We start from the raw sequence: 13,765 nt of genomic DNA, 5'->3' as shown, positions 1-13,765 counted from the left end.
TTAAAAGAAAATTAAACAAATATAATATCAAAACAAGTGGGCTACAAACGATGAAGTTCTTTAATAACGTATCTAAAACAATTCAATGCAAAGTGTTTAAACTATTTAAAGCAATGTGCAATAATTTAACAGAAACACAATTGCAAAGTGACGAATAAATAAATAATATGTAACTCAAACATCTTCATCAGTAAAGTGCTTTTTAAAATCCACTCACCTATTTTCATTTATTTATTTATTTGCTACCTGAAGATGGAGGGGGGGAAGGGGACTTTTTTAAACTGTTCTGTCTTTCTCCCCTGTCCTGTATGCCTTTCAAGCAAATTCAGACACATTGCCCCACCTGCATTTACACCCCAACTCCCCACAACCCCACAACATATATAGCTCAGAGCACCACACAGACAGGGCTGCGATAAGAAGTAAACAGGGTAGAACGAACACTGCTATTTCCATCTCTTTCCTGGCTCAGAGCAAGATTCCTCCACTCTCTGACCCATCTCGATTCTTGAATGTTAAAGAGGATGAAAACTTCATGAGATTTTAATTGCCCAGTTGAACCACTTTTCATTTTAAAGTAAGAATGGGCCAGAAAAGAGGCTATGGAAAGCAGCACTCAAGTTACTCCCCAGTTCCCTCATATACCCAGCCTTCTGGATTGTTCCACACTAACACACACATCCCAGTCCTAGATGGGAAAGAGGTGGGAATGTGGAAAAGAACCTGACTCTGCCAACTACATCAGAAGAATCACTTGTAGGCCAAGGACGCATCGGCCTTCATATACTTTGAGGATTCTCACACATACTGTGTTTCTGAAACGAGGAGTAAGGAACAAGATTCACCTAGTCACGCACCAGGCAAAGCCGAGGGGAAATAACGCAAGATCCCACTTCTGGCATTGGCTATCCCCTGTCGGCCCACCTCTGCCTTCTTCTTTACCAAAGGCAGAGCATCGGGGCCCTGACTACGTTCCCCTCATGTAGAATCCCAAGCCTGATCTCTCTAGATGGGTGAGTGGGAGCGCAGCGGGAGGGAGAATTAAAATACATCAGGATGCCAGCTACCCAGGTTTCACACAAGAAAAGTAACCTCTTCAAGACTCAAAAGAGAATAAAAGTCACGGTGGGCAAGCAGACGGCCTGGGAGTCAGGCCATTGGTGGAAATTATGCATAGCATGGAACGAAACGTATTCTCATTCCAATGTATAAGAAAGAGCACACCTATGGCTTCTCTTAGCTGATGCTCTGCCTTCTGTCACTTATTACCCTTCTCCCCATTCACAGAAATTACTGCTTTCCTTTCCTTTTTTTCTTGAGGATAAAGAGAGACCAGCAAGGAGAATGGAGGAGTGGTGCAGGAAGGAAGCCTCAGTGCAAAGAGAGGCGTGGGGACGTTCAAGTGTTCAGCCCTCCCTCACAAATCTTCTTTCTTGAATATCTTAAAATTTTACATTCAGCTTCAATTTAAATAGGAAAAGTCTTAGTTAAAATGTTTGGGATGAGCCAGAGGAACACATACCAACCTTAGCCACAGGTTTCACAAGAAGCATAGAAATTCCTAAAACCCTAACCACACAATGAAAAGGCCTGAAGCACAGAGCTATGTCCCATTGCTTTCCCTTACTCCCTACCCCAAATAGGTCACTATTAAAAAAAATCAAATCCTAGGAAAATCTCTCAGCCACCCATACAGGTGATCGTAAAATTCAGGAAGCTGATTGACAGAAATTGTAGGGCAGGGCAAGACTAGAGCCATCACCTCTTCATAGGAGTTGGTCCATCTTCTCGTTGTCGACGAAGAATAGAGCCAGCGCAGGGTGGGAAGGGGAAGATGGAAAGACGGTTAATTTCTTTCTCTCGGTCTGGCGTCACTTCCTAAGAAGGAATGGGAGGAAGTCAGACATCTCTGCCTTCAACATCTGCTCATCACCTAGGGCATTCATCCAATTAGATCAAATAAGTTTTAAATACTTAATTACTCAGTTGAATATATGCAGGTTTGCATATGACAAATACATGGGAGGCTGTTGCTGGTTTTATCCAACGCACACACAAGTACAGCAGGTACTATCTGAAGTGGGTATAAAATTGCAACTTCAATGGTTACGCCATTGGTATACTCCATTGATGGAAGAGTTATTGGGTAGGATTGAAATGCCTCCTTTCTTTTCCAACCACATTGCCAACCATGACTCTGCTTTATTTTATCTATCTTTGCCAAACCGGACCAATCCTCTCTGGTTCATGGTATGTCACCAGCTTATCTTTGATACTCTCCTGGCATTTATTTCATAGTGGTGGAATATCGGTTCCACTGGCCAAATCCTACAGCTCTTCAACCAGTATATCTTCAGTATAGGGCCATACCCTAACCAAATTAACTGATTAATTTAAGCAGCCTGATTTCAGTGGCCTCTTTCTTGTTGAGTGGATTACTTTTAGGCAAAGAGGCTAAACAGCTGAGGTACTTACAGACCTGTTATCCTCTCTGCTCTCTCTTTGCATCTCTGCACAGTCTCTCCACCAAAAACTAGACACTCTGCACTAATAAAGAAAGCCACATATTTTCTATGATCAGAAAATGCTCTCTCTTTGTAAAAATTTGGAATGCAAAAAAGAAGCATGTGGATCAGTGATTTATGTTAATCACACATTATGTCACCCTAAAATCTACATTACATTCCCAAGAGAAAATGTGTACATTCAAAATCCTTTAGCTCTCAGATAATGTCTTCTGTACCATCTTTTGTCATGTCCTTTGGAGGATCTGGGGGTTCTAGTTTAAAAAAAAAAAAAAGATCCCGCAAGTCTGATGTCCATCCACCCATTTTGCAATACATTACCTTACTTTGAACTGGCAACTGGACTGGCTGGGGAGCACATTTGTCTTTACTCTTTTGCCATCACTAGCACATTTATAGCACCAGACACCAGAACTGGCTGCCCTGGGAGGGAAACCTTAGGAAGCACAAGGGATAATAACCCATTTGTTTCTGGCAGCTTCCCCTCCATCTGGAAGCCAGCTGTGAAGAGAATGATGGCTGCTGCAGCTGATGGATTTCTCTTCTAAAAGGAAATGAAGGGTGTCTAGGCTAAGAAGTCACTGGCTGTTGGCTCAACATTCTGGGACAGATTAGAATTATGCAAATCAAGTGGATAATATGCATAGGCTTTTATTCTAACTGAACCTTTTGAAAAGTAGGAGAGAAAAAACTAGAAGGATTGAGGCAAGACAGAAAAGAAAAGATATGTTTGGCAAATAATTGAATAGGATAAGCTGAGCAATATAAAAGGTTAAGATCATGGGAACAATGAACACAAAACCATTATCCCAACTCCTCAGATTTCCACACCTTAATTTAAAACGCATCCTACAATTTTCCACATTTTCCTCCAAAACATGGTTAAATCTTGCCTTTCTCATCAAAGACGAATCATAAGGCTTGTTGCAATTCCACACAAATATTCAATGGTTGAAATCCTGTTGCTTTGTTACACATGTCGAAACCAAACTGCATAACAATCCGCCTCTTCTAGCTGCAATTAACAATTCATTACTGGGATTCTTGGGAGTGACACAGCCTGGTACACACTCAAGAATCCCTGTTAGCACTTATTAATTGCCAGCTAGAAGGTAATGAAAATTACGCCATTTGCTTTCCGCAAATCCTGAAGTCACAGGATTTCAGCCAAACATTGATATGACAATTATTATTTCTAGCCTGCCCTGTCCCAAGACCTCAGGGTGACTATGAGCAATTCAGTTGTGTATGTGGCTTCCTATGCTGTATAAAAGGCTAAAGAGAGAAATATGAATATAGCTAAGAGAGAATAAGAGAAAAAAGAAACAACCAGTATGTTCAAAGATGCCATCCAGAACATGTCTGAAATAGATCACTTCTTTATTAGCACATTGACATCCAATGTTCAATAAAGGCCTCCTCTTTTGCACTATTCTAATCCATCTCAGTCCTGCTGATCCTTTTAGAATCATCCTTTCATTTAGTCTGCCACCCTCCAGTACTCCTTCTTCCAATCCAAGATCCTCACTGATACATTTGTTTATTATGTCATCCATCTACTTGCCTCATGGTGTGGCTTGCTCATATTCATTTTAATTATGCTAATTGTTCTTTTACATCTATTATTTTTGTCTGTTGTGGAACAAATTAATTATTTACTTTATCTATTGGTCGGATATTTAGCATCTGTCTTTCCATTGCTCTTTGAGTTTTTGTGAGCTTTTCCACTGTGGAGTTTGTTAACATTCCAGGTTCATGCAGCATAAATCTGTACTGGCAGCACACAATGATTACAAACTGATCTTCTTAATTTTAGATTAATGTTTTTTGTTTCAAGAATTTTACTTTATTTATGAAAATCTGACCCTACAAGTCTTATTTCTCTCCATATCTATTCTCTGATTAGATTTCCCACACTTTATTATTGTTGTTGTTTAGTCATTAAGTCATGTCCAACTCTTCGTGACCCCTGGGCCAGAGCACGCCAGGCCCTCCTCTCTTCCATTGCTTCCCAGTTTGGTCAAATTCATTTTGGTATGAATTTTTACACTTTATTACTTGCCCCAAATATATTATGTATCCATTTCTATATACAGTGGTGCCTCGCTTGACGAGGATAATCCGTTCCTGCGAAATCACTGTAGAGCAAAATCCTCGCCAAGCGAAATAAAAAAGCCCATAAAAAAACCTGTTCAATGCATTCTAATGGGCAAAATACCTCAGCGTCCAGCGAAGATCCTCCATAGAGCGGCCATTTTCGGATGCCTGTGCAGTGAAAAATCTGTCCTAAAGCACAGCGGGGAGCCATTTTACACAGTGGGTGGCCATTTTGAAACTTGACGATCAGCTGTTTTGATCGTCGTAATGTGAAGAATCAGTTCCCGAAGCAGGGAACCGATCGTCAGGAAGCGAATTTTGCCCATTAAAACATTGTTTTGTGATCGCAAAAACCTCATCGTCAAGCAGATTTGTCGTTTAATGAGGTAATCGTTAAGCGAGGCACCACTGTACCCACATTCTATATTCTACATGTATATACATTCCCCAATGCACTCGATGAAATAGATCACGTACTCATGTTCATTATCTTTGCAAGAAGCTTGGAAAGGCTTCTCCAATCAGGTACCCTCTGGATGGGTTGAACTGCAATCCCCATTATCCACACCCAAGTGGTCTATATACGAGGAGAATCCAGCATGTCTGGAGTAGACATAGCTGGGGAAGGAGGATTATATGAATATCAATTGATTCAGAGTTTCTGTGCTACAAACCACCTAAAAGAATTCAAATTGCATTTGTACCCTGCAGCTCCTGGACCACTGTCATGCAGCCCAACTCTATTAGTCATGTATACACAGAGCTACACTCTCCTAAATTCAATGGATCATGTTCCCATATAAATTGCACATGGGATTGACATTTTTGTCACCAATACCCGAAACATCCGGCTGTTTAAAATGCAATCTCAGGGAAGCCATTTTCTAGATTTCTTTTTTTCTAGCACATAAGTAAACCTGTGTGGCTTGGTGTCGTGAAATATTTACTGACAACTATAGAAGCTAAAGAAGGATAAGACAGCAATGTAACAAGATATGAACATCACAATCACAGCATAGGATGTAGTTTGGTTTGTTTTAGAACAGGGATTTGGTCGCATTCTGCCAAACATCTTGGAAGAGGCTTTGCACTCTTAACCTCACCTCCCAGCAATAGGGAACTGTTTTCAGCTCTCCTCCCCAAACGCTTGTCTCTGGCTTGGACAACATGCATTTGCCATCAATGATAAAAATTCCAATGCTTTGTAAAAAAAAAAAAATCAAGCACCTATCAAACTTGCCATTTTCTAATGATATTGCAGGTTTCCTTAATCATTTCCATGTTGCTAGACTGTACAAATGCAAGACAAAAACAAAACAAACAATTTCTTAGGAGGGTTATATGGAACTCTCCTGTATAGAGTCAGATCTGAGGTCTAGTTAAGACTGGTAGTGTGGTCTCTACTGCAGATCTTGGAAAGGTTACTTTACTGGACTCCAACTTCCAGAATCTGTAGCCAGCACGATCAGCAACCCTGCTGGTAAGGTATACTGGGAGATGTAGTCCAAAGAAGTAACCTTCAGCTCTACTTTATCTAGGACCAGCTCTCCATGGTCTCAAGACAGAGATTTCCCCCAACAACTGCTTCTTGATCCTTAACAGAAAACACTGGGACACTCCCCATGGACAGCACACAATCAAATGCATCTTGGTCTTATTCAATCCCCCTCTTACCTCATCCTGGCTTATACAGTCGCCAGGGAATGTGATGTCCAAGATCCCAGGTGTATCAACAACCCCATCCTCCAGGGCTGAGGGCTTCTCTATCATGCTCCATGTGCTACTCAGGATGGAACAGAGGGAGTGGGAGGAGGAACACATCTATGGAAAAAAAAAGGGGGATAGGGTGTCTCAGAACAGCATCATTAGCCGCCTAGAGTGGTCCTGACCCGACCAGATAGGCGGGATATAAATAAAATAAAATAAATAAATAAATAAATAAATCATTAATTCCTAAAAAGAGATGTATTGGAGCTTAGGATTTCCAAGAAAGCCTTACTCTCTAGGCTGGTAGCCCTACATGAACCCACATAATATAGTAATTCTAGAGAGGATGAAAGCCACTTTAAAAGACCAGGGCCAGCTCTACCATTAGGCAAGGTTGGGTGACTCTCTCAGAAGACAGATTTTGGATGTCAATGAAAAGGCAGCAAATTACATATTTACTTTGTTTTACCTCCTAGAAAGAGGAGAGGCACTTGTAGGATTTTCTGCTTCATGTGCAAAAATTACTTGAGTGGATTTAGGTATTATGTTCCTCTGTTCTGTAGGTGGGGGCAAGGAAGGGTACTGTTGGCTGCTTTGCCTCAAGCATCGAAATATCTTGAGGTGGCCCTGGAGAAGACTGCAGTACCTCCTGCCTCAAGACTCCCCACATTAACATGGAGCAGACTCCAAGGCCAATTGCATCTCAAAGGTACACATATGAAATTCATGAAAGAGGGAGGGGAAGAGAAAGAGGGGGGAAACAACATATTGTGGCACTTCAAAAACTAACAGATTTACATGTATGTGAGCTTTTGTGGATCAAAACCTACTTCTTCAGATACAGAGTGCAAATACATGACCCCTATATTAATACATACACCCATAGTGCTGACAGTCCTTTTTTCTTTTTTAAAAAATATTTAAATACTTTATTTTAGACAATCCATCACATTACAGATAATACAAATAACTATTCATCTTACGTATTAAATATTTTAAAATTCTAAACACAAGCCACTCTTACCATTTAAGAAAATTACACTTAATCTCAAATACCCATTCCACCCTAGAAAAATACTGACCAACAATATGAGCAATCTAGATTACTTCGTAAATCATGTGACTTCTCATTTACTTCATTGGTATATTTTAATAAAGATTTTCACGTTTCAAAAAACTGACTGTGCTTTATTTCTCTTCTCTATATTCTGTATATACAGAGTGGAGCTAACACTCATGATAAGATAAGGCAAAATGACAAAGCTTCTTTAGCACAGGAGTACGACTATCAAGCCGTTAATTACTTGAGGATGGAAGTCGTAGGCCAGGGTGATAAGGTACATGCAAGATAGATCTGGCTGGACACAATGAGACTAGCTTGTGAGGAAATGTGAACAGGGTTACCATACTGTTTGGAATCGAAACAAGAATTATAAGCAGTTACCCTGGCACTTACGTTTAAACTTGCATTTATGTATGTTCGAAACTATAAACCAGATATATTGGAAAAGTTACATTTCTGGGCTACAACTTCCATGCTGGCTAGAGAATTCTGGCAGTTGTACTCAAAATAACTTTACAAAGTTCAGCTACAATCTAACTGCATTCCCTGTTAAGAACAAGGGGGAAATTCCATTTTAACACCACTTGTCAATCAGTATGTCCTGTATCTATCTACAGTGGTGCCCCGCATGACGACAATAATCCATCCCAGGAAAATCGCTGTTTACCGAAATCATTGTCATGCGAAAACCTTTTCCCCATTGGAATGCATTGAAACCCGGTTTAATGCGTTCCAATGGGGAAGATACCTTGTCGTCCAGTGAAGATTGCCCATAGCGAAGCCATTTTGCGAGTGCCAATCAGCTGTAAAAATGGCTGCCCTGCGAATCATGGGTCTGGAAAACACAGGGCAGCCATTTTGCGGAGCTAAAAAAATCATCATCTTGCGAACAAACGGTTCGCGAAGCACAGACCTAATCGACGTCCAGCGAAAATCCCCTATAGGAATGACTGTTTTGCGAATCGCTATAGCGATCACAAAAAGTCATCGTCATGCGGATTCGTTGTTTAGCGGGGTCGTCGTTTAGCGAGGTACCACTGTACTTATTTGTTGTTGTTGTTTCTTACTAAAGTAGCTGCCAAGAAGGACAGAGCAAACCCCTGGCAGTGCCTGTTGCTCATTGTTTCAGTCACTCATCGCACTTGAAAGAGACAAGTAAACAGGCAGGGATGGCAAGGATAGAGAAAAGCAGAGCCAAACAGCTTCAGGGGCACTCCACTGTGCTGCAGGCCTTGGTAAACGCCCAGCAATACGAACCTCTGAATACTTTGACTTAAAGCCATTACAAAATGTGCTTATTATTTGACTAACACAGCACCTGCTTCTATAAACCAGAGTAGGTAGTTTCCTAGAGTCACACAGAACACCTTCAAGGGCATGCTGAGAAGATTATATAGGGCACTGGATGTACACCCTGTTACGAACAGTCAGTTGTGCCAGTGCTGTATTGATCCCCTAGTGATATGTACTTGAAGCAGTAGGAAATACAAGGCCAGGTTTATGTTTTACGAGCTAAAGGCAGACAACAGCTTGTTTTTCTGGCTTTGTTTCTCTGGCATGACAGAGACCATTGCCCATGGTTGTCATCCTCATCCTGATACAGCCTCTTGCCTTTCAAGTGCTCTTCCTTGAAAGTGTGTATAAGAATCTACAATTCCCATTTGGCTAGACGTGAGAGCAAAAAAAGATTTGAACATCCCCAAGTCAAGTGCCACCCATTTCCAGCCTGAATGGTGGCACTTCTGCAAATGCACCAATTATCTATTGCACTATTATGGCATGTGCTTTACAAGATCCTAAGGCATAACATGAAGGAACACGATAAACCCACTATCCTGAAACTAAGCAGGTTTGGGCTGGATCAGTGCCTGAAGGGGCGATAACTCTGAGGTCCACTGTGGAAAAAATATGGGAAATACCATTTTACCATTTTTCTAAATTTTCAGCTCAGAACCAAAGTAACAAACTGAGAACTGGGATGTGGTCACTATTATGGTTTCCATTTCTGTAGGGCCCTAGTTCCCTCAACAAGAATACTGTCCTTGTCTCCTCTGATCTCACTGAATTCCCTTCCTTTCCCTCCCCCTTCCCTTCTCTTGTACTCCCTCTCAATGATCAACCTCTCCACTTTTTTTTTTTTTAAATTAGAGTCTCATTCAGCTGAACACACCTTCTTGGCCAGGCCCCGGGTGCACTGACATCGTTGCAGCTGCGCCTCCAGTGTGCTGATCTTGCCCTCGGCCTGTGTCATTTTGCTCAGCAGCTCATCCCTCTCTTCCTCCAAGGACCGCACACGCTTGCGGTACTGGTCCTTCTCAACAAGGCTCTGGGAGTACTGCAGCTGAACGCCATCTCGGCTTTGGATTGCCTGAAAGAAACACCATCTTAGAAGAGAGAGAAAGATACCTGGGGGAGGCAGAACTGCATCCAGAGATAGGAATGCTTTTTTCCCCCAAAAGCCAAATTTTGATCAACGTATGCAAATTAAGCAACTTTGTATATATCTGCATAATTTATGCGGATTCATTTATTCTGCTTCTAGCAACTGATGGAGGAGGCTCACTGTGACCTTCCTTATGTTGCTGAACTCTTCACGTCCACCAGTAGTAGCACTCCAATCGCGAAGGATGCTGGGAGTTACTTTCCAAAAGGAACTGGAGGGCCACACACAGCCTGTCCCTGCTCCATGAGGGGATAGCAAAAAAAGAGGAGCCAATGCCTCAGAGAGGAACAAATCAGAAAGAAAGGACAGGCCACTCTGCCTTCTGCGACTCCTCCTGAATAGCAGATTGGATGTGATGATCCCTGAATGCTGAGGCTTTGCCAGCTGCCTGAGAGTGGCAACCTTGAGTGTCTTACATCGCTAGACCTCCTGAATGAAAGAGATCTCATACTCTAAGGCAGCCCCAGGACCAGATGCAGCTTTCAAGGCTATGCTGACCTGGGATCCTAGGAGCTATAGTCCAAAAAAGCGTAACTTTTCCAAGTTTTAGGTTTCACTAAAAAAACCCTCCCCCTACCACTGTTCTAGCAAAAAAGAAGAAGATTCCACAAATGAAGCAACTCACCTGGTCTCTTTCCTTCTCAATCTCCTCCAGCTGTGCTAGCACAGTATTCATTCTGTGCTTGTACAGGTCACAATTCTTTTGCAGAGTCTGGTGCTTCAGCTGCAGATCTTCCATGTCTTGGAGGTACTGACAGGGGGGGATACAAAGAAGATGACTCTTTCCAGACAGAGAAGTATTTAGGGCTCAATTTATGAGATTGGTCCTACAATCTCATTCAATTCCATTTCCAGAATTCAGATGGAGAACACATCCAGTGAGAAAAGGAGTTCATATGGACATATTTCCCATCTCCTCCCCTTTAACTTAGCCATCATGCATCGTCCAGACAAGGTAGAAAGCAGGGCTTTTTTTTTTCATTTTGACTTCCCTAACGTCCTTTAGAGGAGGTGCTTTAAGAATGGAGTAGGGAAAATTCTTTTTGTCACATTCTGCTCTCTCTCAGTTGAAACCTATCAGGTTCTGCATTCCAGAAAGTAATGTGCTAGTACTAAATAAGGACAGAGTTACAGACAGAACTTGTGTAACCCATTGCAAGGACCCCAAAGTAACTCTGTACCATTCCAGAACATTTTTACTAAGTAGTTACATTATTCATTCCATTACCCATCGCTCTTACATTATTCTTCAGCTCTTTTCAGGAGCAGGGGGACTATCTGTCCAGAAAAGTGAGAAAAAGTACAAGCGTTTGTCTGATTTATTGACTGTAATAAAGGAACAGAAAAACTGGAATTGGAAATCATAAGAAAATGGCCTGAACATCAGAAGAGATGGAGAGATATGTCTTAAAAATACCCCCTTGAAATTTTTTACACTAAAGAAGTAACAACAAAAACTACTGAGTAAATATTAAACGTTGCTTGGAAAAAATAACAGCACTGCCAGCCAGTTCGCAAACATCATTGTGCCCTCCTTAGTTCCTAAACATAACAGGTTACATCCAGCACCATTACCAGTACATTTCTTCTAAGTTCTGGCGACCAATGCAGTCCTTCCTTTGCTTGCACTTTTTGTTAGAAATGGAGCAGAAAAGCAGAAATAATGTCAATAGCCCAGAGTGTGACTAGCAGGAGGTAAGGCTTAGGAGGAATCTGAAGTTGTGATTCTAGAGGCTTGGAGGCCTGCAGACTGGATGTTTCTCCTCCTTCTATTAAACACTGGATGCATCCTGACCAGGGGAAGACAGGGGGAGTGGGCATACATACTATGAGGAGTGTACATCAATGCCTTTTGAATAATAAATGCCTGAGAGGGAAATATCTTACCTTATCTCTCAGCTGTTCTGCCCACTGCAGCTCATTTTGCAGAGAGTCCAGTTTCTGGCACAGCTCCTGCCGGTCAGCTTGGGCTTCCTTCCAGTCATGCTCCAAAATGTCTAAAAGGATCCTTGCAGACCCAGACACCTGGCCTTCACCTGCCACCTAGTCAACAGAGGAGGACTATTACCAGTCTGCAGGGATGAGCAGAACTGTGGATGGTAGAATGGAATGAAGAAGTGACGCAGTGGGGCTTTTTTCAATATATCTGGCAGGAGCTCGAAAAATCCCCTTGCCCATTTATTCTAAAGCTTTTGCTCTCCCTATAGGCTTCCTCACCAGAATGGAAAAACATACCTACAGTACGGCAATTTTATGCCACTTAGTATTTTTCCCCCCAAAGAATCACGAGAATTTTTGTTTAGAGTTCTCTGTTCCTGAGCCCACACTATTAAGAACCACTGCTCTAATATCTACCTGTGCACTCTAGGCCAGGATGGGTCAAGCCAAGATATCTGGCTACCCGAGGAAAAGCAGCAAATGACCTCCAAGTTAAGAGGCACAGAATCTAAGGCTCACCATGTTATTTTAGCATTGGAAGAAAAAAGAAAAAAAGACTAGCTGTCAAGAGCAACTAACGGCACAGACCAATAACATATTAAATAACTAACAAACTTGCTGTTCACACCTAAAATCAGGTACGTATTTCTCTGTGCCTAATAGCAGGAGCATTCCTGACATTTCTCCATGCTTCTCTGCATCACAAAATGTCCCCATGGACAAGGAGAGCTTCCACAACACACCTGGATGTTTCTATTTGTGTCAGCATCGGCATGGCAGCTCTCCACATCACTCAGAGTGCCATGAGGAGGAGAGCAACTATTAGCTGATTACTTAGATATTTATTACAGCTCAAAACAATATAGATATATATGTATATGGTGATTCCCATCTTCACTTTGTGCCTTCTCCTCTCCCGCACTACTATTTTATCCTTAACTCAACCCTGTGATGTAGGTTCAGTGGACAAACAGCACCAACTAAGTGAGTTTTGTAAATGAGCAAGCTGTCCTCAGTCCTAGACTAACAGCCACTACAATACACTGGCCAAAATCCTCTTGTGTAGCTATGCGAATGGCTAACGTTTGGAGGCATATTGTCCAAGTAAAGAAAACATAGACATTGGGAGTTGCAGACTGAGTCATATAATTCAGTAAGCGATTGATAATGTCTACAGTGATTTCTTAACTCGGGGCAATTCAACTCCAAATTTTACACTATTTGTGCTATGCTATCTTCAAAAATCAAATAATGCCTAGCCTGCCTCAGGATTGGCAGCTAGGTCTTGACTGAGTTACAAATGAACATCCCAAAGGGCAAAAAATATATCCTCTACAACTTGAAAGAAAGGATCCAAGCTGTGTCAGATTGACACTGAAATGTCAAAATGTCACAACTAAGCAATGCTTTATGGTTCATTTTGAACATGATCATGTCTTCCGAGATAGGCTCCTTGTAATTACATGCTTTATGGGACCGGCTCTAAACCACTCCAAGTCAAAATTATACAATATACTGGTGATATCAAAATTTTGCTGAGCATGTAATAGATTTATACAGCTGATTGTATCCAGAGGCTGTCTTCTTTTTTAAAAAAAAAATCCCCCTGAAGTAACATTATATATTCTGTTGGATAAATCCTACGGCAAGGGAAAAGTTCAAACTGAAAATATAGTTAACGAGTTTTCCCCACATTTTAAAAACTAGAACAAGTTGTAAATTATGAAATAAAAGTGATACAAATAGCATTTGAAAATCAGGGATGTCATAGATCCTTAGCAACCTCTTAAAACCACACACATCAGAATGCTATAAACCACTATATATAGTGTGTTTTCAGGGCTAGGCCAGCCTTCTGCATCTATTTCTCTGAGGCTATGTGTATCTGACTCAAGACACTGGCATCCATAACCTTTTGCTAGAACACATTTCTTTCCCTGGGCTTCCAGATCCACCAAAGAGGAAGCTTTCGGATGTGCAAACTCTGCCAGA

General features: G+C 41.5%; 1 protein-coding gene across 4 annotated transcripts in view; it reads right to left on the bottom strand.

Moving 5' to 3' along the window:
- The window catches only part of CARD10 (caspase recruitment domain family member 10), a 57,243-nt gene that overhangs the window by 22,232 nt on the left and 21,246 nt on the right, over window positions 1–13,765 (bottom strand). For all 4 annotated transcript variants that reach the window (XM_020787761.3, XM_073000084.2, XM_020787760.3 and 1 more), the window contains exons 7-11: window positions 11,723–11,878; window positions 10,461–10,586; window positions 9,563–9,760; window positions 6,297–6,443; window positions 1,763–1,878 (exon numbers count right to left, since the gene is read on the bottom strand). In XM_020787761.3, the coding sequence (XP_020643420.3) occupies window positions 1,763–1,878; window positions 6,297–6,443; window positions 9,563–9,760; window positions 10,461–10,586; window positions 11,723–11,878 (743 nt within the window). The remainder of the gene's footprint in view (window positions 1–1,762; window positions 1,879–6,296; window positions 6,444–9,562; window positions 9,761–10,460; window positions 10,587–11,722; window positions 11,879–13,765) is intronic.

The sequence above is a fragment of the Pogona vitticeps genome, chromosome 5 (assembly GCF_051106095.1).
Source record: "Pogona vitticeps strain Pit_001003342236 chromosome 5, PviZW2.1, whole genome shotgun sequence".
NCBI lineage: Eukaryota > Metazoa > Chordata > Lepidosauria > Squamata > Agamidae > Pogona > Pogona vitticeps.
This window is presented reverse-complemented; position numbering and strand designations above follow the sequence as displayed.